At 34.9% G+C, this 24,401-nt stretch overlaps 1 protein-coding gene, 1 long non-coding RNA gene and 1 pseudogene across 2 annotated transcripts; all 3 read left to right on the top strand.

The window, feature by feature from the left end:
• Window positions 1–13,844: 13,844 nt before the first annotated feature.
• LOC143585235 (uncharacterized) lies at window positions 13,845–14,618 on the top strand. Its single transcript, XM_077067065.1, has 3 exons — window positions 13,845–14,173; window positions 14,331–14,428; window positions 14,565–14,618. Exons 1-3 carry the CDS (start codon window positions 13,984–13,986, stop codon window positions 14,616–14,618), a joined length of 342 nt encoding a protein of 113 aa, XP_076923180.1. The 5' UTR covers window positions 13,845–13,983.
• A 4,469-nt stretch (window positions 14,619–19,087) lies between these two features.
• LOC143585238 (uncharacterized) lies at window positions 19,088–19,366 on the top strand. Its single transcript, XR_013144521.1, has 2 exons — window positions 19,088–19,229; window positions 19,309–19,366. It is a non-coding gene; the product is annotated as an uncharacterized LOC143585238 (long non-coding RNA).
• Window positions 19,367–19,368: 2 nt separating this feature from the next.
• On the top strand, window positions 19,369–20,463 carry LOC143585236 (G-type lectin S-receptor-like serine/threonine-protein kinase At1g34300 pseudogene; annotated as a pseudogene).
• The last annotated feature ends 3,938 nt before the right edge of the window (window positions 20,464–24,401 follow it).

The following is a 24,401-nucleotide window of genomic DNA, read 5'->3' on the forward strand; positions in this document are numbered from 1 at the left end:
TTTCTTGACTTCTAAATGATATATTGTTAATTCACTTATAATTAATGTATTACATATAACAATTTTTTATTTTTATTATATTTTTCATCCGTGTAAAACACAGACTCTTTGTTAATATATTAACATATTATTACTGTAATAATTATTTGCTTAATTTTCTTCTCTTTGTCAGATAAAACACATATTATAAGGCGTGCATGCATAACCTGTCATAAAGCCGTAAAACTTTATTAAAATGTCACCCAAAATATGTTATTTGATCTTCTTTTATCCATGCAAACATTGATAATTTTACGGTGGTTTTGGTTTCTAATTTTTGTTTTCTTCAATTTTGGATGTACACTTGGTTGGATGAACGGATGTTGTTGTGATAATGATAAGTCCATATTTTGTAAAGTAATGATAATTAACATTATGTGTTTCCTAGCAAATAATACTTGTAAGTTGTGTAACAACTTATTATATTACACTTTACATAAGATTCTAAATAGTTTCATGTGTTAGTAGTTTTTATGTTTTGAGCGTTAGCAACTTTAACTAAAACTAACAATATGTAACTGATGAATAAGAAAAAAATATTTTATACAAAAACATAAACATATTAGATGACAAATATGAAAATATATAGATGAGAAATAATGCTAACGTCGAGCAATGACCCCTAGCCAAAGTGATTAAGATGAGACATTAAAAAGACTTTAATTTAAAAATGGGGAAGTCTTGAGTTCAAGTCCCAACCATGACAAAAAAAACATAGGGTTCCAGCCTTCCAGGTGGTGGGTTAAGGTTTTCTCACCTATGATAAATTTCTCCATGAAAATAGAATCAAGATGATCAGATTGGTCATTCGCCTATTAGTGGCCCAAATGACCAATAAAAGAAATATATAAATATTCTTCAATGACAAATGAGAGAGATTGTGAGAAGAGATGTATCCTAGTTCCTAGCGACAGACTTGGTTGGCTTGATTCGGTTTCGGAAGAGCATCATATCCTCATGTATGGCTCATAATCTGTAGGCGGTAGGACTTTATACAATTATGGGTAATCCTTTGATTCTCCATCACAAAGTTATCAAATTCATAATATGCGTATTTTTGTAATTTATATTTTGTATTTATGCTCCAATGGTTGTACAATTTTCACCAGCTTTTACAATTTCACTCAAGTTTTTTTTAAGTGTCGTAATCTTGCTATTAAATATATATTCAAAACTTTTATTAATGAAATATATTTATGTCCTTAAGTAATTTCGAGAAGATGTGACACGTTTAATTAATAGGTTTGTGGAAAGTACACAAGGCCACTTCCAAAATGTTTATTCGGCTGCCCTTTTAACACTTTTCTCTTTCTGGTAGCACTATCTCATCAAGTGGGTCGGTCCATAATTATAAGGTCAGGTACTTTATACGATATTACAATCACAACATAATTATAAGTTTTTAAACTTTTCTCAAATAAGACAATATAACTTATAAAAAAAAGTGATTTTAGTATTGTTAATAACACGTGAATGTTATGTTAAATCTTAAATCAAATAGGTTAATAGCATCCACAATAATAAGATTAGAAGCACATCAACGTATACTGATTCCACTGCCGGCCCTACTGCTTTGTTAACTCAAGCAAGGGCTTGAGGCCACAAAATTATTAAGGCCCCTATATTTTTAGAAAAAACTAATATATACATAGTTAATTAAACTTCAGTTTGTCACTTGCTCTTGTGATTAGCAAACTATATTATGTAACGTGCTTTGGTTCTTTTGAAATTGCCAATTTCGATTGATTCAGAGTTTTGCATTTTTTTTTTATTTCAGTTTGCCGATTGTAAAGTGTTTATACTTTATACCGGTCACCGAGTGACCGAGTCTGCAGGTGTTCTTTTGAATTTTGGATTTACACTTCGATTTGGATTTGTCCAATTCAGATATCACTGGATTTGAAATTAGTAATTACTTATTAGTTTATTACTTTATAATATGTAATCTACCAATTTTTATCCTACAAACTTTGCCTTATTTTGGCCTAATACAGAATCTGTTAGAATCAATAAAGCTAGAAAGTAAAACATGTTTTTTTATAACACAAGATATATAGCTTCGAACAAAATTTTTTAACTTCATCAACGTCGGTCCCTAGCATGAGTAAAGAAGTAGGGTTTATATGGACTTTTTTCAAAAGCCCCCCAACTTGATAGTTAGCTTGAGACCTTCGAAAACCTTGGACCACCACTGTTAGATTCATAACTTTTAAAATCACAAGAAAAAACATTATTTCCCATATTTTGTCTCTCTTCTTCTGTCACTCACATAAACCTTGTTTGAGACGTTTTTTTGCTCTCTCTCTGCCCAGTACACTTGGTCTAATCATAAAGAATTAACAAATTGCTTACTAAAATGTTATATCGAATACTATCTATAGTGTAGGAGAGAATCGGTTATCAATCAAGTTTTGATATTTTTTTAATAAAAAATGATTCATAGTTATGATTAATTATTATATTAATATAATAGGTGTGATTGTTTTGGGCTTTTGAAGCAGATTCATGATTACGTTTGGGCTAGGTAGTGGATTTGTGGAATTGGGTAGGTGGTGGCCCAGCTAATTTTACGGTATATGCGGTTAACAACTATTTATTTCGGCTGGGAATTATAGCGATTTTTATAAATGAGCTGGAATGGATGGATCCTTTTGAAGTGCAATGTTTTTGCTTGGCGAGCGGAACTAGATAGACTCCCAACTAGGGTGGAATTAACGAAGAGAGGTATGATTTTACAAGATATAAATTGTCCGTTGTGTGGCGATTCTACAGAATCATCGATCCATTTATTTACTACTTGCATTTTTGCATTGGAGGTGTGGATCGGGTTGCGAGTTGGTGTAGGTTACCTCCTCTCTATACGTTTGAGGTTAGGGATTTACTCTCTTTAGCAAAAGGTTTGAAGCTGCGGAAACATGAGACGAAGATGGTTCACAGGATTATGTTAACGACTTCATGGTATATTTGGATTGCTAGAAATGAGGTGGTTTTTCAAAGGAAGAAAGCTAAAGTGGTGGATGTTATTACGAAGATTAAAGTTAGTTTGTTTTTTTTTTTGGATTAGAAATAAATCTAAATTCAAATGTATAGAATGAAAGGATTGGTACGACTCCCCTCTTATATTGTTGTAATTTCTGGTTTTACATGCGTCCCTTGATTTAAGGACTTGCATGTGGTTTGTTTTACTGAATGAAGTTTATCTTTTAAAAAAAATATAGGTGTGGTTGTGGCAAGAAAGTAAAAAAGTTGCTTGATTAATCAAACGTTGTTTCATTTTGTGGTGAATAAAGTCATAAACACACTATATTTTAGCTATCTATGTGGATTCCTACTCGTGGTCTAATAGTAGGAGGTTTGGGTTTTTTAATGGAGACCTAATTTTAATTCTTATTTGTGACATTTTGGGTGGATATTGGCAATGAAAGATTTATGTTAGGTCTTGCGAGGTTATCAGTTCGAATCCCAAGCCCACCCTGGTTTTAGTCCCACCGTGTGTTACGCCATAGAGTTCTGCTCTTATGGTGGCACAACGATCGCCAAGTGACAGCCCACGGTATGGTTTCTCGGAGGAACGCCCAAGCCAAACTCCGAATCCAGCGAGAGCCTGGTTAAGACAACATAGTTTGGTCAAAGTGGGACAACAGAGCTCTCCAAATTGAAGAGTACGGTGGCCTAACACACAAAAAAGTCGTCATTCTAAAAGCAGTTATCTATCCGGAATAATATATGTTGGATTCCTATTTATAATGTACATTTAAAATTGTAGGAAAAGACAAATATATGAGTTACTAAACTTAAGGACGTAATATATTATATAAATTTAATAAAGTTTAACCTATGAACGTACAGATTCAATATGGGGAAATTCATTAAACCAAAACCAAGAACATATAAAACGAACAAAACATTTGCAACAAAATTTGGTTGCTTGTTGGTGTTGGGGTCAGTGAAGTCCAATCTTCTAGTAAAAGACTTGAGAACACCGTTAATCTAGTTAAACGACGATTTTTCTATACATTTAATATCACATGATTTAACAAAAACCTTTGGTTTGGCCAACTGAATGAGATTGCAGCTTTGAAAGTTGGTCAAAAATTGATTTCATTTCACAAATTGTTCTTGTGGATGAGTAGATCCTCTGAATGGGAAAAGCCTCAAATTTTAGGCCCTTCTAAAAGAAAACAAGTTGGCTACATTTCGATGGATGACACATTAAGCCCGTTAAGTGGTAAAGGTGATCAAGTTAGGGTGTGTTTGGCATTGCTTATTTAAGAGAAAAATGACTTTTAAAAAAAAGGACTTATTAACTTATGAATATTTTAAAAGAAGTTTTGAAAAAAATGTTTGGATTAGCTTATGTGTTGGGGAAAGCCAAAATGACTAAAAAGGACACTATTTTTTAAAAGAAGTGTAATGGGTTTGAGGGTTAGAAGGGTGTAATAGGTAAATCAAACTCATTAAGTTAATAAGTTATAAATTCCTAACTTTTTTAAACCCCTTTATTTTGCCTTCTCCTTAAGTTAAAATCCATAAGACCTTATGGTTTGCCACCTTATTAATTTTTTAAAAAGTTTAAGTTATAAGTTGATGAAAATAAGAAATCCCAAATACCCCCTTAGTCTACCTACTTATATGCCCTAAGGGTACAGATAAAAAGCATTTATTATGAGAATATTCTTATTAAAACTATCATTTGATGTTAATTCCATTATTTTTGTAATAACTACCATATTTAACCTTCTATTGTTTTTTTCTGACTTTTCCCTCCAATCATGACTACCAAATAGTTTTTTATTAATTTTCTTTAAAATTACTCTTTCATCACTTCTAATTTCTCCCCATTTTTCTATAACTATTCACTATTAAAAAACCATTTTTATTATCTATCTATCTTTTTTTTAACTTAAATGATATAAAACATTACTATTATTCTGCAAACGAATTGACATGTTTTTTTTAGATCTAAATGAGCTTTCTATTGAAGAAGATGCTATTGAATTTGTCGGAATACTTTGTCTTCATGTCTCAAGTGTTCTTCTCCATACGGGTTGCTTTGAAATTCCTTTTAGTTATTGGCTATCACGATGGAGTCGAGAAAAGCTCAATTCAATAACGTCTCTCAATCATACCAAGGACTTTGGATATTACATCATCTTTTGCAGAAAATAGTGATCCTATAACTAATGCAGTTGAGTTGGTTCAATGCCCTATTATCTAGAAATAGAGGAACGACCTAGGCAAAAGCGAATGAAAAGTAGGAAGGAATTATCAAGACAAGTAAAGCATCGCAACTTTGTAGATCTTCTAGTCGTAACTTCAGCACATGTCCAAATCAGCATGCTTCTAATATGTAAATCGAAATAGATTGCAACCAAATCTTTCATTATAAATGCTGAACATGCTTCTCCTTTTATTATCATATTATAATGAAATTACTTCTTCTTTTGGTGCCCTAAACTTTTATATTTTAATTTTAATAAAGTCACTGTTAGTTTCGGTATAAAACAAAGCCACTTTCATATTTTAATATCTTTTACATATAAATGAATAGAAAAAATGATGGGAAATTAGAAATGATGAAAAAGTAATTTTAAAGGGAATCAATGAAAAAATATTTTGCTAGTCATAAATAGAAGGAAAAGTTGTGACGAAACAATAGAATGCTAAATATGGTAGTTATTACAAGAATAATAAAATTAATGTCAAATAGTAGTTTTAATATGAATATTCTCATAATAAATGTTTTTTACACGTGCCCTTAGTGCACATGTTAGAAAATCCCATACATAAATATATGGGCAAATTAAGAAACCAACTTTTTAAGTAATTTACAACTTATAAAGTATAAAGTACACTTTCTATAGCATGTAAGATAGGAACAAAACTTGTCCATTAGAAAATATGCATAAAAATAGTTACAACATTGTCCTCTCAACTTTACTCAACTTTTGTAAATTTAAGAAATAGTTACAACTTTGAAACATCATCTTTACTCATTTATTCCTTTTTATTTTAATTGCAAACCAACTTCCACCAACGATTTTTCAACGGCCGTAACTTTTTCATACGTTAATATATATATTTTAAATTTCACCATAAAAATGAGTATTTTATTGCCTTTAATTTAGGTATGGTATTGCTATAGGTTTTCAATTAAAAAAATTAGCACGTTACGTAATGGTGTTCACAATTCGGTTTTACGGTTTCTAAGTTAAACCGTGAGCTAGACCGTTAGTTCGACTTTTTTTATCATTGCAAACCGAAACTGAACAGTTGAAAATTTAAATTGAATTGTTACTAAAGGTTTTGTTTCACGTATGGAGCTTCAATAATAAGTTTACAGTCTTGTCTGGTTTTATATGGTCGATTTTCGGTATAAACCGTAAACCTGCTATGGTTTGAGCATTCAGAAACCAACTGACTAAAAGTAATGATTGGTTCAAACTTTTTCAAGGTTTTAAATGAACCTTGAACATCCATAATTGTTACATGATTACTAAGATTTTATATATCTAACCGCATCGCTTTGACACCTTTCTAGTCTTTATATATACGCTAATGTTGGCATGATGTTACGAAAGTAACAGCTCATCACAGTAAACGCATATTTGGCCACAGAAAGACTAGTGGAAGAGTTAAAAACGAATGTCAAGAATGAGGAAGGGTGGGAAATTAAATTAAAATATTTGTGAATTTATTTTATATTGACAAGTATTTTCTGATCATAAAAAATGACACATAATACAACTGAGATTAAGCACATAAATTAATTAAGTCCAGTCCTGCGTTTTAACCTTTTAGAATTAATCAAAGTCTTCATATATAAAGAAAAACCTTCAAAGTTAAAATCAAGACACCAAAGTTCAAATAATTGGATTTGGGGTAAGGTGATACGGGCCAGCAGGATAATGGGCTCAACAATAGGCCCAAACGGATGTATAGATGGCCCACATGGCTCATGGACAAGTAGGGGACTCTTTCAATCACTATGCTTATTATTTCTACACAAGTATTTGAATTTAGTTATGCATGTTTAATTTAGTGCATTTTTATTTCCTAGAAATATGCCACCTATCTGTTAGTGGGTTGGTTATTTGCATATTTATTTTGATGTAATGCATTTGAAAAAGAATGAAGAAAATTTTTGGAGTTTGGCCTACTCGACGGGCTCCCACCAAATTGGTAGCTCTTAATTCATGCCTCCTAGAAAAGACTCCTCATCTGAGATGTCGTCCAAACCCTTTGTGAAAAGTTTAACCAGCTCCTGTCCCACAACTCAACCACCACTGCTAGGGCTGATGCCCAATTTCAATCATTGCAAGCTGCTTTCCAACAACAAATGGAGCTTTCCGATAAGCTTCTCACCACTCTGATGCAAGATAAAGAAAAAGATATTCCAAAAACCCTTTCTTTCGGTTCGTTTGGCCCAAACCTATCCGACACAACCCACAATCGCCATCCTAAAATTACCCTACCCATGTTTGATGGTTCCAATCCCTTTGACTGGATCTTTCAAGCAAACAACTTCTTCAAGTATTACAACATACCCGAAAAATAACGTGTTGCACTGAGACAGTTCTATTTCACTGGGGAAGCTCTCAGTTAGTACAAGTATCTTGATAACAACGATCTCCTAGGGTCGTGGACCGATTTTTCCCAGGAATTACAACTTCGATTTGGACCATCTACCTATGCTAATCATCAAGCCACACTCTTTAAGCTTACCCAAACCACCACTGTCATCGCATACCAAGCTGACTTCAAGAAACTCAGTAATCGTGTCATAGGGTTGCATAAAGAAGCCCTCCTCAATTGTTATACCTCTGGCCTTAAACCAGAGATTCAATCCGAACTAGCCGTATTTAAACCCACCTCCTTTCACTAGGCCAATGGCTTGTCCAAACTGGTTGAAGACAAACTCGCCCTAGCCAAATCAAATTTCCCACAGCCTCGTCCCTACCTCGCGTCCTCCTCATACACCACCAGCCAAAACCTACCTCGACACCTAACCCCAAACCCACAACACCCCTGCTGCCTACCTTTGCCACCCTGAAAACAACAATACCCTTCTCTAAACTATCACTCGATGCCCTTCAAAAACGGCGAAGTGAAGGATTGTGCTTTCGTTGCCCCGAAAAATATATTCCAGGCCATAAATTTAATCCTCCCCAATTCTTATTCGTTGTGGACTATGAAGCCGACGATAATCAACATTCAACCGATAATCAACATTCAACCGGTGAACCTTCGGCCATTGAAAATGCACCACAACTCTTTGCCCTTTCCACAACGGCTTACTTTGGAATTTCATCCCCTCAAGCTTTGCGAGTCACCGGGTCAATCAACGGCCATCCGGTGCAAATCTTAATTGATAGCGGCAGTACCCACAATATCATTCAACCACGTGTGGTGTCATTTTTGAAGCTAAAATCGCAAGCGATTCCACAATTTTCGGTCATGGTGGGTAATGATGAAAACTTGCGTTGTGAAGGTATCTGTCATACTCTAGAGCTTCGATTAGCCGATACACACTTTACTCTTCCAGTTTTCATCCTTCCTATATAAGGAGCTGACCTAATTTTAGGCCTTGCTTGGTTGCGTACACTGGGCCGCATCTTGGCAGATTTTTCATTACCCCAAATCACCTTTAACAAAGGGCCAAAAGCTATCGCACTTATAGGTGAAGACTTTTCCAGCCAAGTCTCTACGTCCAACCTACATACATACATACCCTAATAGCCAAAAGTAGTATTGGTTCCCTCCATACCCTTTATTTCACCTTTCAAGCAACTGACAAATCACCAACCTCGACCATTTCCACCCACTCTGGCCGTCACATTCAAACACTACTTCACACACCTACTCTCACATCTTCTCCAACCCAACAGCCATATCCCCACATTCCCTTATCTCAGCCCGTTAATGTACCGTTACCCGCAATACTAGAAAGAAATCATGACCTCTCTTATTCATGAAATGCTTAGAGATGGGATAATCAAACCGAGTAATAGCCCATACTCTTCACCGGTAAAAAAAAGATGGTTTGTGGCGGTTTTTGTGTGGATTATAGAGCCCTCAATTCTATAACCACCAAGGATCGATTTCCTATTCCAACCGTAGATGAACTCCATGGTGCAACTATCTTTTCCAAAATTGATCTTACTTCAAGCTACCACCAAATTCGTGTCGCACCATGGACACTCACAAAAAAGCATTTCGAACTGTCGACGGTCACTATGAATTTTTGGTAATGCCGTTCTGCCTCACCAACGCGCCATCCACTTTTCAGGCCACCATGAACGACATTTTTAGAGGTGCTCTTCGTCGGTATGTTCTTGTTTTTTTTATGACATCTTAGTCTATAGTGCCTCCAAGTTGGAACACTATCACCACTTACAAATGGTCCTCGAAACATTGGCAACCAATCAATTATTTGACAAAGCGACTAAGTGCTCTTTTGGTGTTGATTCAATTTCATACTTGGTTCATGTGATCTCATCAAAAGGGGTCGATGCTGAACCAGATAAGTTAAGGTCCATACAAGAGTGGCCACGGCCGACATCTCTCACCTCCTTGAGAGGGTTTCTCGAGCTCAATGGCTATTATCGTTGTTTTGTGTGCGATTATGTTAGGCTCGCATCTCCTCTTTCTAATCTTTTAAAACAGCAAACTTTCAAGTGGAATGATGCAAGCACCACAGCTTTTAAACAATTAAAGGCAGCTATGGTCTCACTAATTTCTCTAACCTTGCCTAATTTTGCAAGGCCATTTGATGTCACAACTGATGCTTCTAGTGTAGCTATCGGTGACATGTTATCTCAAAACAATAAACCTATCGCATTTTTCAGCAAGAAAATGTGCCCTCCTATGCAAGCCGCTTCGGCTTACGTTCCAGAATTGTATGCGATCACTAAGGCGGTAAAAAAGTGGAGGCAGTCCTTACTCAGCCGAAAGTTTAATATCTTCGCGGATCAACGTAGTCTCAAGCACCTTTTGTCACAGGTAGTACAACTGAGCAATATCGGTGGGCTACAAAATTGTTGGGGTATGATTTTGAAATCTTCTATAAACCAGGGAAAGATAATCGAGTTGCTGACGCCCTTAGTCATATCGACGAGCCAATGGTTTTTACCATCTCGTCGACTTCTCCAAAGTGGGTCGATATTTGATAGCAATTTGATAGCAACAGCCTCTTCATTCCTGACTACAAACTGGTTCGTGATCTACTTCTTGAAGAATATCACGCGTCCACAGTCGGCGGCCACTCAGGGGTAAAAGCCACAGTTATCGTCTTCTTTTACCTGGCCAAGGATAAAAAATGATGTCACAAAATTTATTCGAAACTTTGGAACTTGTCTGACGGTCTTCTACAGCCATTACCGGTGCCGTCCAATCTGTGGCAAGATATCACAATGGACTTTATAACTAATTTGCCATTGTCTCAGGGTAAGTATGCAATTTGTGTTGTGATCGATCGGTCTTTAAAATTCGCACACTTTATAGCTTTGCCACCCAAGTATGGTGCTGTGTCCCTCGCGACTCTGTTTTACAGCACATTTACAGGCTAAATGGAATGCCGAAGAGTATTCTCTCTTATCGAGACTCCATATTTTTGAGCCAATTTTGGCGCGAGCTGTTCATACAGGTAGGCACAAAACTGAAGTTCTCAACCGCCTACCACCTTCAATCGGACGGCCAGACTGAGGTCGTTAACCGTTGCCTCCAAAATTATCTAAGATCCTTTGCAAGCGATGAGCCACACTCATGGAGCCGTTTCTTGTATCTTGTGGAATATTGGTATAGCACGTCTCATCATTCGTCTATTAATATGAGTCCCTTTTAGGCTCTTTATGGTCGGCCAGTTCCGGATTCTCTTCAGTATGTTCCGGGAAACTCCGATATGCCACATATTGATTCATCCTTGAAAGAATTGGACAGGTTGAGGAAGAATTTAGAAATCAATCTACACAAAGCACAACAACGAGTGGTGAGTTTAGCAAATGCCCACAGATTAGACAAGGCTTTCTTAGTTGGTGATAAAGTTTATCTCAGGTTGAAGGATTACAGGCAAAATACAATTGCTGCCCGGAGTTCTAAGAAACTGTCAAAACGCTTCTACGGACGTTTTACGGTGCTGGAATGAATTAGGCAGGTGGCCTACAATCTGAAATTGTCACCGGGGTCTCACATTCATCCCGTGTTTCATGTGTCGTTACTTAGGCAAGCACATGGGAACCCAACGCCGGCACCCTTACCGGATATCCTAGATGTCAACACAAGTGTTCCTGATGCAATCATTGATCAGCACATAGTAGGGGAAGAAAAACATGTGCTAGTCTTATGGAAAGGTCGTTCAGTCGAGGAAGCTACGTGGGAATCATATGAAGACTAAGGTTTCCCATGTTTCACATCGCTCTAATGCCTCAGCTCGAGGACGATCTGGCAGTGAAGGCGGGAGTAGTTGATACGGGCCAGCAGGTTAATGGGCTCGGCCCAAACGGATGTCTAGAGGGTCTGCATGGCTCATGGAACAAGTGGTGGACTCTTTCAATCAGCACGTTTATTATATCTGCACAAGTATTTGTATTCAGTTATGCATGTTTAATTTAGTTGCATTCTTTATTTCCTAAAAATATGCCACCTATCTGTTAGTGGGTTGGTTATTTGCATATTTATTTCGATGTAATGCATTTGAAAAAGAATGAAGAAAATTGTCCCATCTCCTATCTCTTATCTTAAACCTTCTTGGAGTTTGGCCTACTCTACGGGCTCCCACCATAAGGCCTCTATTACGCCATTGATCCAGGTACTTCAAACCAAGTTACTTTTATTCAATTATTTTAAATCCGGAACAGAAATTATTAAATTAGCTATATTACAATGAACCCCACAAAAACGACTTTTAAACAACTATATAATTTAGTTATAAATTTGTCAAGTAAAAAAATGGCAATTTAAAGTTCAATGCAGGTGATTTTTATGATGCACGTCTCACCACCATCTACCACTTCTCACCGGAAGATTTGCAACAAGTCACAAGAAATAGATCTCATGGAAACCGAAGAGCTCCAACAAGAGCAAAGGCTCGGTCTATCATCGTTCAACCATTTATGTCAGTTGCATCACCAAACTATCACTATGGAAGAATGAGTAACGCCCTAACTGGTATTCATCGAAAAAGGGAGTACAATTTTTAATATGACAGGAAGTTCTCCCCGGGTTTATTTTCAATCCTGTTAGTCATCAAGTAAATCCTTCAACATTCATCGTCTATTGTATTTGGTGGAAGAGATGTACCTAGTTAGGTTGCTTAAGGCTCGATCAGATTAGACTTCGTTCAAAAGTGGAAGAGAAGCCGAAGAGAAATAATTTGATTTCATTTTTTTTATTAAACATGACAGTAGCAATTCTGATATGGCCTTCAAATCAATTGAACCCATTGATCATTGTGTAACCCATTCGGCCGTTCCTCATTTAAAATTCATGAATGATATCAGCATGCTAAAATGGACAGAAGATGACAACTAGGAGACAAAATGATTGTTGGTCTTGGTGATAATGGATTTGTGGTATGGAGCAAATCCGACTATTTTGATAGAGATGATGTACATTGCACAATGGCACAGTTGTGGTTTCTTGAATGCCTATTTTAGTAACAAGGGTCCTATAAACGGTTCCTAGGGCTAAGCCAACTAAGATGGTGATTCCGAGTGAAAGTGGTTAGTTATTGACTACGTAAAAAGAATTTACAAAGTTGTATGGTACTTTATATACTTTGTTATAATTGTATTTTTTTTTTAATTCGAGAAAACCCATAGAATTATGAAAGGTTTTTGTCTTTACCTTTGTCTTGGTGTTCATTGTTCACGACGGTGCAATCCAACATTGTTTTGACCTATTAACTTAAAAGAACATGTATGATATTTTATATATACAAACATAGCGGATCTAAAAATAGTAGACGTATAGCTTTGGGCCTTTGGCTTTCTGTTTGAGCATATGAGAACTCACTAGTATAAGACCAAGAATAATTATTATATTAACTTGTGATAACAAATATATATTTGTATATGTAACAAAGTCACCACGTACCAACCATCAAGATCCGTGAATGCCTTCTAACATAGGACCTAAGCAGTTAATGCGAAAAATATTGGATATTGATCAAAGACTGATATCTGAGATATCGGTTATCGCATTGAGATATCACTGGGATCGATAATTTTAATATCATGTAAAATTCATATATATATGTATATATGTGTGTGTGTGTGTATAACACTAATAATTCGGTATAGTCTCCTACGATTAGCAAATTAACCTTTTGCAACTTGCAAAACACTAACAATTGTAGCAAGTAAGAATTGATTAAGACTTAAAACACTAACATTAAACACTAAAAGATGATAATTAAGACTTAAATTCTTATATCGGGAATATCGGTGATATATCGGTCAATATCGCTGATATTATGGTTACTGATATTCTGACCGATATTGTGACTGATATTTCACTAAGAGACCGATAACTCATATATCACATATGTATCGGTGATATATCAGCGATATCGACTGCATAGCACATTACTAAGTATAGTAAAATGTTAAAACCATAAAAAAATATATATTAAAAATCTGCCTTTCAAGATAAAAAAGTTATCTTCTTTATAATAAAAAATGAACCCTAAAGTCCAAGTTGGATCACAGTTCACACATTTTGACTTCATGACATATGTTGGAAAAATAATTACAACATTTATTATTATTAAAAAACCAATAATAATAATAATAATAATAATAATAGATGAATCAAACATTCGAGTGTCCAATCTCCAAAGCGATGCTCCAAGCATCTCTATGAAACTGTTGCCGCAAACAAACATCCTCGGTTTCATCAAACTTTACCAACCCACTTTCTTTCTTCCAATCTCCAATCCTAAACGCAATGCCGTCCGATAAACCACCGCCGGTGATCGGAAAGATCGGCTATTACACCGTCTTCGTTACCCCCACCGCAAAACCCTCACCCGAGCCATCTCCTGTTCAGCCGCCGCCACTTCAGCACCACAAGACTGCTTCCTCGTACGGATCGAAGTTAGGGTTTTTCTGGGACGCCATTGCCACACTTCAAAGTGGTATTCTTTTTAATTCTTGAAATCTAATCTGGGTTTATGAAATTAAGCTCAGATTTGGTGGGTTTGTATCTGGGTATTTGCTTAATTTTAGTTTCTCAGGACCAATTTGGGGATAAGTGATAATTAAATAGTTTTTTAGTTGTTGTCTGTGTTACAGTGCATTCAAGTCTGGATGACTATCTGGCACATTGGTTTGGGTTGAATCAGTCTAAGTATCAGTGGGCCTTGGATGATTATTATGAACAAGAGAGCACGGTACGTTTATTTGATGCCATATTTCTTGGTAAACTTGTGTTTTAAGCCGATTTTGTTAAAGTTTTATATTTGTTTCGCGTTTCTTGTTTTGTGCTTTCGGGTTCGATCCGACATTGTTGTTTCTTGTAAGTTTCAGGAGAAGGTTGATACAGGAGTTAAAGATATACCCCCCAAAGCGCAAAGTGTATAACTTATGATCTGTAGGTAAGTTGTTCTATCATTTTATCACAAATTATGATCGTTATTAGAAAATTAACATTTGTTTTTATGATATTTAGAGATGAATAATCAGGTGGCATGTTTCTATTTTTGGTAATTTATTTATTAAGTTTTCGGTTTCTTTGTATGATAGGTTTTATGCAACTTTCAGGAATGCTATTCGGTACATTTATGTGTTGTAGCATCACAAAATGGGAACTTTCAATGGTTGTATCAGATTAGGTTTTCAAGTGTAGGGTATACATGGTCTGATCATGATTCTTTTAGGATAGCAAGTATGGGGCCATGTGACCTTTTGCATAGTTATAATGTATTATTACCTTAGCAATCACCAAAGATAGCATGATGACTATATTATTTACATGTTCTATCTGTAGTGCAAATTTCAATTATAAATTCTACTAAAAGTTATTTAACTTTTAATTTTTTGTTCCCATTTTGTCTTACTTCAATGAAGCTTAACTTGCTATTGCATATATGTTAACAAATGGCAACCATATCATTAAGACATTCAATTTTGTTATGTAACAGTGGTGCCATCATTCCTTATTAATAGTAATCAGTAATCATGTTTGTACCATTGTAACACCTAGTTGACTCAACAGTCCTAACGAGTTTATGTTTTGACATCTAAGTTGTATAAAACTAATGAAATGGATGCCAGTTGTGTAAATAGTAGATGGGGCTTTGTACCAATTTATACAGTTAGGAAGCCACATGCCGATTTATGCCGTTGGGAAGCCTCATGCCGATTTATACAGTTGTGAAGCCGCATTAGCTATTTTAAGTTGATACAATTGGGACGTGGCATTAGCTATTTTACACAATTGCATGTCAAATCAACATAATATGATCAGCTTTTTAAAAAAAATCCCCTCTACAAAACCATTTGTCCCCACTTTTTATCGATTATCCTTTCCCTTCCCCCTTTTGGTAAAAAAAAATTCACATGTTTGTAACAAAGGTAACTTGAGTGATTGCTCGAACCTGTTTACCCACATTGAGACTGAATTTTACATATCTTAAAACGTACAATTAATAAATTTGTTAGAAATTTGAGATTATTAAAGTTACAGAACTGGTGGTAGTGTGGCTCAATATGCTATTCCAAAGCTATTCCTTTCAAATGAGCTACTGTGTACGTTAACTTCAAATGTTCATGCACTTCATCAATGGTAAAATAATGGTCGTTTACTTTGTCGATTGTTGCTTCTGTTCTCCCATGTTTCTGAAGAAACGTGGATCGACTTACTGGTAGACGATCAACTTTCCTCGGGTATGATTATGCTATTTCACCGATGGTTCTCCGGAGTATGAGTTCTTCCACCTACAAAACGAGCAGCACCGTGAACTTACCCCTCAGAAAGGGACAGAGGGGTCCTCTTTGGGGTAACCCTCCGGTGTGAGAATAAGAGTTTGTAGGAGAAGATAATAATAATCTGAGAGTGAGTAATGAATTGGAATGTATTTTCTTGCTTACTGTTTTCCCCGCTTCTCCTTGTGGAGGTGGTGTGGTATTTATAGTGCTAGGGTTTCCAATGATTGTGCTCAGATCCCATTAGGGCCTTTTTGGCCTCCTCCTGTTGCTTTGCGCCACGTGTCCTTAGGACACCTGGTGCTTTTTCATTGATTATTCTCTGACCCAGGTATTTCACCTGACCCATGTGCAATCACGTGGTAGCACATGGGTTTTGCTGAGTTGTCCACCTTTCATTGGTAGCTGTCAACATCAGAATATTCTTATTCCTTAAAGGATACCTTCTGGAAGGTTTGCTGACGAGCACAATCAAGGTTGTCCTTATCCTGATTTGGATAAGGACGAGGTTGATTATGTGCACGTGTGATATGCGCCTATCCTGAGGATGCGCGAAGTCTTCTCTTTATTCTCACGCGCAGATGTTTCATGCGCAGATGTGATATGCGCAAGCATATGTAATATGCGCCACGCGCAGATGTGATATGCGTGAGCATATATGATGCGTGAGCATGCGATATGCGCCACGCGCAGATGCGCCACGCGCAGATGTGATATGCGTGAGCATATATGGTGCGCGAGCATGTGATACGCGTGAGCATATGTGATGCATGAGCATATGTGATATGCGTGAGCATATGTGATATGCGCCATGCGCATAGGTTTTGGCTTTGTGCCTTCATAATATCTTGATTTCAAGCCTCTTGTCTATATCTTGTGGGTTGACCCGCCTCGCTCGATGTTGAGGCGGGGTACATACCTCTTCAGTTTCCATTACCGTTTTTGAGTGTTCTTCATGATTTATGTTGATTGCGGTAATGATCCGAATCACATAAATCAATGTTGATCATATTCTTGTCTCCGAAAAAGCTGACATTTCTTTAAAGGATTTCTATGTTTTATCGGTCATGAATTCCAACCTTAACAGGGATTTACCATCTATATAAGAAACACACGTATTTTATTTTTGTCTATAAATTAGAGGTAAGAGTTTCAAATGGTTTCTGTAATTGTCGGATTTATTTATTGAATTGAAGAATTACAATCAATAGATGGAATGGAAGACAAGAACCGAACTATGTCAGATAGTAGGGGCAGGGGCGGTGGGCGTGTGGCGTGGATGCAAATTTAGAGGTGTACAAAACCGGTTTTAAACCCAAACCGAACCGGTTTGGTCAATGGCTGGTCAAAACCGGTTTGACTCAAACCGGTTCGGTTTATAAACCGGTTTAGACACAAGATAGGCCGACATGGTCACGTCGGTTCGGTTTTAAAACCGGTTTGGTAGATCTTAAGGGGAACGGGTCCTGAAACTGGCGGTTTGGGTCGAGTTGGGAACCGGTTTGGTGAAACCGGTTTTAAACCCAAACCGGTTCGGTTCGGTTTGCCTAAAACCGGTTCCAAACCGGTTTTTTTGTACACCTCTAGATGCAATGGCTCTTGATATTGGGCTGGAACTAGCAAGAATGGGCCAGAGAAACTTGAGGAGATGGTCATGGCCATGAATGAACGAGAGACTCTCAAAAACACATGAAACAAAGAAATAAACATAAATATTAAATTGTCCACGAGCGTATTTTGTTAAGAACTAGTTTAACACCCCTAGCGTTGCAGCGTGTATTACATATCCATTCCAGTCGAAAGCATGAAGTTACCACCGCCATCGCTTTCGTTCGCCATCCCCTCTCTCGTGGCCAATAACTAACGTTAACCATTAAAAAAACTGAACATATGAACAAAAGTAGACGTAAAAACGTTGAACCACACACGCTCGTTGCATTGTGTAAACACACAAAATTATACCGAAACATAAAATATAGAAAAAAATAACTAAGCAGCTTAGCATCTACGCGTTGCGATTGGGTTGTTAAATGGGGAAATAGACAGGAAAACGTTAACCACACACATGCGTTTGTAGCGTGTTAACTCATTAAATTTAGATGTAAATGTTAAACAAAAAAGTTGTAAAAGACGAAAAGTATATGAGACCAAAGCTGAAAGTGGGAAAATGTTGACGACTAAAGTTAAAAAATATTTCGTGTCATATTTGTTAACTATGAAAAATGTAGGGTCCTAAAGTAAAAAAATGAAAGTTAGATAAAAAGTTTATATATTTACATTGTACAAATTTAAATGCATAATGTACAAAAGAGTGATGCATAATCCTCTTGTAAAAGATGAAAAGTATATGGGACCAAAGCTGAAAGTGAAAAAATGCTGACGACTAAAGTTAAAAAATATTTCGTGGCATATTTGTTAACTATGAAAAATGTAGGGTCCTAAAGTAAAAAAATGAAAGTTAGATAAAAAGTTTATGTATTTACATGGTACAAATTTAAATGCATAATGTACAAAAGAGTGATGCATAATCCTCCCACAAATGTATATATACGAGGAAAATAGACAAAAACGTTCAACCACACACATGCGTTGTAACGTGTTAACTCGTTAAATTCAGATGTAAACATTAAACAATATGTACAACCCCTAAAGCATGAGGTACAACTTTAGAAGCCTAAGACTCCCAAAATTGTAATATATATAATAATATATAAATAATAAAGAACAAACGTTTCTACATTCAAGGTAAAAAAAACTTATTTGTTGAAATTAAATTAACAGGCATACAAATTACAGATTTCTGGCTAAGTTAGAACTACAAAATCAAAATTAAAAGCATGTTTAACTAAATAAGGGCTCCTCCTGTTGAATCTCAAAATTATTGACAAAAACCCACGGTCCTACATGGGACTAAATCAAACAATAACTGAATAAAAACAAATTAAACTACAACGTATACGTGACTCTTGGTTCCTTAATCCTTATGGTCTCCAACAGTGAATGAATAGTGATAATTTCACCTAAGTTTATGAGCTACATTTTGAAAGTCTATAAATAATTCTTCAACTGTGTGTATTAATTAGTGTTCAAAGGCTTTCAAAATCTAAGCTTCTTAATTAATTATTATTATGACTTCTTCTGCTTTCCCTCCAGATTATTTTTCTCCTTCTCCTTCTAGGTCTTTCCCTTCTTCTAATTCTCCTGATTTTCCTGATTCTATTGGCATCATTATCGGCATTGTGGTTGCTGTTATTATTTTCCTAGTCTGTAAGTTGTATTGATCAACCATCCAGTTTATAACTCAACTTTCAATGAATTCTAGATATTCATTTTTTCTCTTTTGCAGTTGTGGTTACGTGTAGATTATTATGTTGTGCAAAATCTACTACAAAGACGGTGGATGATGCATTAGAGGATGTTGAATCTCAGCTTATTCCCTCTGCCATGGCCCAATTCCTAGATGACATGGAAAGAGAAAAGCCCATTCAATTCACCTCTGAACAACTAAGAATATATACAGGTAACTTCAGCATCATATTGGGTTCGGGTGGGTTTGGGATAGTTTACAAGGGAATTATAGGAATCAACAAGTATGTAGCCGTGAAAGTACTAATTGGCACCTCCAACCAACAAATTGAGGAACAGTTCATGGCAGAAGTGAGCACTATGGGAAGAATTCATCACCTTAATCTTGTTAGGCTTTATGGGTTTTGCTTTGAACCAAGTTTAATAGCGCTTGTATACGAGTTCATGGTTCACGGCTCACTGGATAATCACTTGTTTAAAGCTGACAAAGGGGATATGTTAGGGTTTGATAAGCTTCGTGAGATTGCTCTTGGAACCGCAAGAGGCATCAGATACTTGCATGAAGAATGTGCTCAAAGAATAGTTCACTATGATATCAAACCAGGAAACATACTCCTAGATTCAAATTTTTGTGCAAAAGTAGCCGATTTCGGTTTGGCGAAACTTTGTAACAGGGAGAAGACCCACATAAGCTTGACTAGAGGACGAGGCACCCCAGGCTATGCTGCTCCCGAGCTTTGGATGCCTTTTCCAGTTACACACAAATGTGATGTTTATAGTTTTGGGATGCTACTTTTTGAGATAATCGGAAGGAGGAGGAACATGGATATTACGCTTGGTGATAGCCAACAATGGTTCCCTGTATTTGCATGGGACAAATATGAAAAGAATCGGATGGAAGATTTGATGACAAATTGTGAGATTGAAGAGAAGGATTATAACGTTGTGACAAGGATGCTAAAGGTGGCTTTTTGATGCGTTCAGTATAGGCCAGAGAATAGGCCAACAATGAGCGTGATTGTGAAAATGTTGGAAGGTGAGTTAGAGGTGCCTGGGCCTTTAAATCCTTTTACACATTTGATTTCAGGGGCTAATGAACCTAATGTTTCTTTGAATCGGACGTCGTGGAATCTCAATGCTTCAAATTGGTCTTCGTCTGAAGGTGTAACAAGATCTCTGAGGTTGTCACAAGATATTGGTAGTCACACCAACACCTAAGAGCATTCTCATCCAACCTCTTATATTATATGAGAGGTGTTTTTATAATTTAGAGAGTGATTCAGGGTGTTGTGAGTGAAGAATTTTTATATTTTAGAAAAAATAATGATTTTTCTGTATGAACAGTTACTGTTCATCCTCTATAATTTTTTAATATATTTTGAAAGTGGTTGTGAGTGAAGGAAAGAGAAAAGGTAATGATAAAAGGTATAAAAAGTATTATTTAATTGAAATGAAGAGAGAAAATAAAGTGATTTTTAGTGTAATTTTTGGTTTAAAGATAGGGCGTGAGATGAGAATGCTCTAAGACGGGGGTATATGATAATATTACAACCAAACTTGGATAACCATATGAAACAACAACAAAACATTACCTTTTGTTTTAAAAATAATATGTTTCACATGGATAAGTTGTATTTAGGACCGTAGAGTGCATCTTTGTATTCTATAGTCAAATTATGCAGTGGTGGATCTAGATCATAATCTTAGAGGTAACGTTTAAAATTTTTTTTTACCGTATTTCTTACAATATAAACGAATTTTTTTACCGTATTTAATACAATTATCAATTTTTTTACGATATTTCATACAATAGTTTTTTGTTTTTTCAACTTGTCTATGAATCGATATCATCATTTCTTGTAATTTTCGTTCAAAATGATTGCTAATAAGACTTTGTTGTTTCATCTTTCAAGTTCCCTAATTTTAGAAGAGAGAAAATTTAAACTATAAATCTATAATCAATTTCAATTTACACATAAACCCTAAATCCCTAATCAATTACAATTTCTAATTTATATTATCCGTATATCCAACAAACCATAATCAATCATTCAATTGCTACCAATGGGGGGGTGCTCCATTGCCAAGGCAAAGCCTTTAAAACAACTGGGTTTGGAGGGATCTTGGGTTCAAATTCTAAAGACAACAAAAATTAAAAGTTCACTGTTAAAAAAACTCATTTAATTGCTCATAAACAATTCCAAATTAACAATTTATACAAACAAATAAACAATTACAATTTTAAGTAGAAGTAGAAGAATACCTAAATTGAACAAGTAGGATTCAAACCGTGGACGAAAGAGTGAGGGACTAAAGGAGCACCGACCGTTGGCTACTCAGCTGTAGCATGCAGGGAGTTGGGGCAGTGTGGGGTGGAAGCCACGATTGAATGAAACTTTGGTTTGTTGAATGTTGATGTCCTACCTAAACCAAACGTTTAAGCATAAAGGAAAAACAAACAAATGGTTTTATTTAGTTTGTGCTTAAATTTGGTTGGGCTTTAATTGGTTTCGTCTTTTAATTTGGTTGGGTTTTAAACAAACATGGGTAACGTTATATTTTTTTAGGGGTAGTGAAATACGAAAACCAACCAAAACACATAAAATTTGTACTACCGGCGAAAAGTTGAGGGATAGCAGAGGCTACCCCTAGTTATATACTAGGTCCGCCACTAAAACTACGTACGTACCATCTTCATTCAAAATATTATATTTCTTTTTGATGATCAAGTCTCAATAAAACTTTACTAGCTTGGCTAGTGTAAACAAGGAGCATGGCTCACGATGTTTCATGGATAGAGACAGAGATCGAGTTATTTGAAACGAATATTGATTGTATCAAACCATATATATACGTGAGACTTCTTTGAAGGCAGAAATTAATGAATACTGTTTGTGTCTTTATTGCTTCAGTAACTAAAGTTACTTAGTCTATCTATTACTATTTTTCTACTTCTACTATATTATTATTATTAAAGCAATAACTCTTTTCATAACTAATATGTATTCTTATAATTTATTTTTAATAAAATAATTCAAAATTATGTTAAAATTACATTTAACATATTCTAATATAATATATTATTATTAATAATAATGATAATACATGTGTTTCTTAATGAGTTTGGGTTTTTTTTTAAATTTCTTGGTAGTTATTTTTTATTTTGGTTTCATTTCTTCTTTTGGTTTTTGTTTGGTTTTAGTTTTATAAAGTTGTTTCGTTTTAGTTTCTTTTCTGTTCGATTTTGTTTTTATAGTTTTGTTTTAGGTGAGTTTAACTTTATTCAGTTTTTTGTTTTGGTTTTTACAGTTTTTGTTTTTGGTTCGGTTTCAGATTTATCGGTTTTAGTTTTCCAGTTTCATTTCGATATCTGTTTAGTTTTATTGGTATTTAGTTTTATTTAGGTTTTCGGTTTTGTTTTAGTTTTTTTCAATTTAGTTTCGTTTCAATTTGTATTTAATTTGTTTGTAGTTTGGTTTTTGTGTCTATTGAAAAATGAAAGAATATGGAGGGTTTACAAATTAAGCGAAAAGTTTACATGAGTTTCAACTTTCAAGTGGGCTGAAGTCATTAAAACTTTATATTTCTTTTTGGATCTTCATAACTAGTAATAATAAATTGGCATTTGGTAAAAAGGATTTCAATTTTCATTTATGAAAATGGGTCACCTTATAAATGTTTCGATTTGCTTTGGCTCAGGTCAAAAGAAGCCCTTTTAAAAGGGTATCAGTTTAGTTCTGGTCAACTAGTCAATATAAAAAGGTATCGATTTCATTCGCGTTTCCATGAGTCTTTTTAAAATCGTATCGATTTGGTTCGGGTCATAACAGGTCAATTTTAGAAGATATCGATTTGGTACGTGTTAAAATGGGTCATCCTCAAAACATAACGATTTGATTCTGGACAAAACATGTCAATTTTTAAAAAGGTTTCGATTTGGGTATACTCTTAAATGCGCTTTAGACGTGCTTCAGTTTTATTAGGGTGCAATACATTTCAAATGAAATGTAAAGACAGTTTTCGTAGTCAGTTGGTCAATATATTTTCTAAATTGTTATATGAATGTTTATGTCATCAACTGTGTTCTCGGTCCAGAAAGAAAACTAGCCCAAACCATTCTTGTATGCTTATCGGGAATCTTTCATAGATACTTATTTTCTGATTTGCTTGCTTTCCAGACTAATGTGAGTGAAGTTTGTTTGTTTTCTGTTAATATTATTTTTTCAAGTTTATGAAGTTTATTTTTTAAGTTTAAAATTTTTTTTTGTAAACATTCTACCATGTAAAATTATTCTTTGTAAGTTTATGTATTTTAATACTTTGTTTGCGTATGAATATGAATTGCAATTAGAAATCATATTATTGTCTAAAAAATATATTGAAAAATAATTTGTCGTTTGAGATTATATATGTGTTTAGTTAATGATTTTTTTTTTATTTTCCGCTGGTGTCGTACACGGGTCAATAACATATATACTATTAAAGCAATGACTCTTTCCATAAATAATATGTATTTTCATAATTTCTTGCTAATAAAATAATTCAAAATTATATTAAATTACATTTAGCATATAATAATGATACATGTGTTTCTTAATGAGTTTGGGTTTTTCTTTTTATAGTTTCATGGTAGTTATTTTTTATTTTGGTTTCATTTCGGATTTTTGGTTTTTGTTCGGTTTTAGTTTTTATAAAGTTATTTCGTTTCGCTTCGATTTTGTTTTGTTTTTAAGTTTTGTTTTAGGTGGGTTTAACTTTATTCAGTTTTTCGTTTTGGTTTTTACAGTTTTTATTTTTGGTTCAGTTTCAGATTTATCGGTTTTAGTTTTTCAGTTTTATTTTGATTTTTGTTTAGTTTTATTGGTATTTGGTTTTATTTAGGTTTTCGGTTTTGATTTTGTTTTAGTTTTTTCAATATAGTTTTGTTTCAATTTGTATTTAGTTTGTTTAATGTTTGGTTTTAGTGCTTATTAAAAACTGAAAAAATATGGAGGTTTCACAAATTAAGTGAAAGGTTAACATTAGTTTCAACTTTCAAGCGGGGGTTGAAGTCATTGAAGCTTTAAATATATATATATATATATATATATATATATATATATATATATTTTGGATCTTCATAACCAGTAATAA

Source organism: Bidens hawaiensis, unplaced genomic scaffold (assembly GCF_021521415.1).
Source record: "Bidens hawaiensis isolate Kalapana, Puna unplaced genomic scaffold, B.hawaiensis_p1.1 tig00033632_1, whole genome shotgun sequence".
Taxonomy (NCBI): domain Eukaryota; kingdom Viridiplantae; phylum Streptophyta; class Magnoliopsida; order Asterales; family Asteraceae; genus Bidens; species Bidens hawaiensis.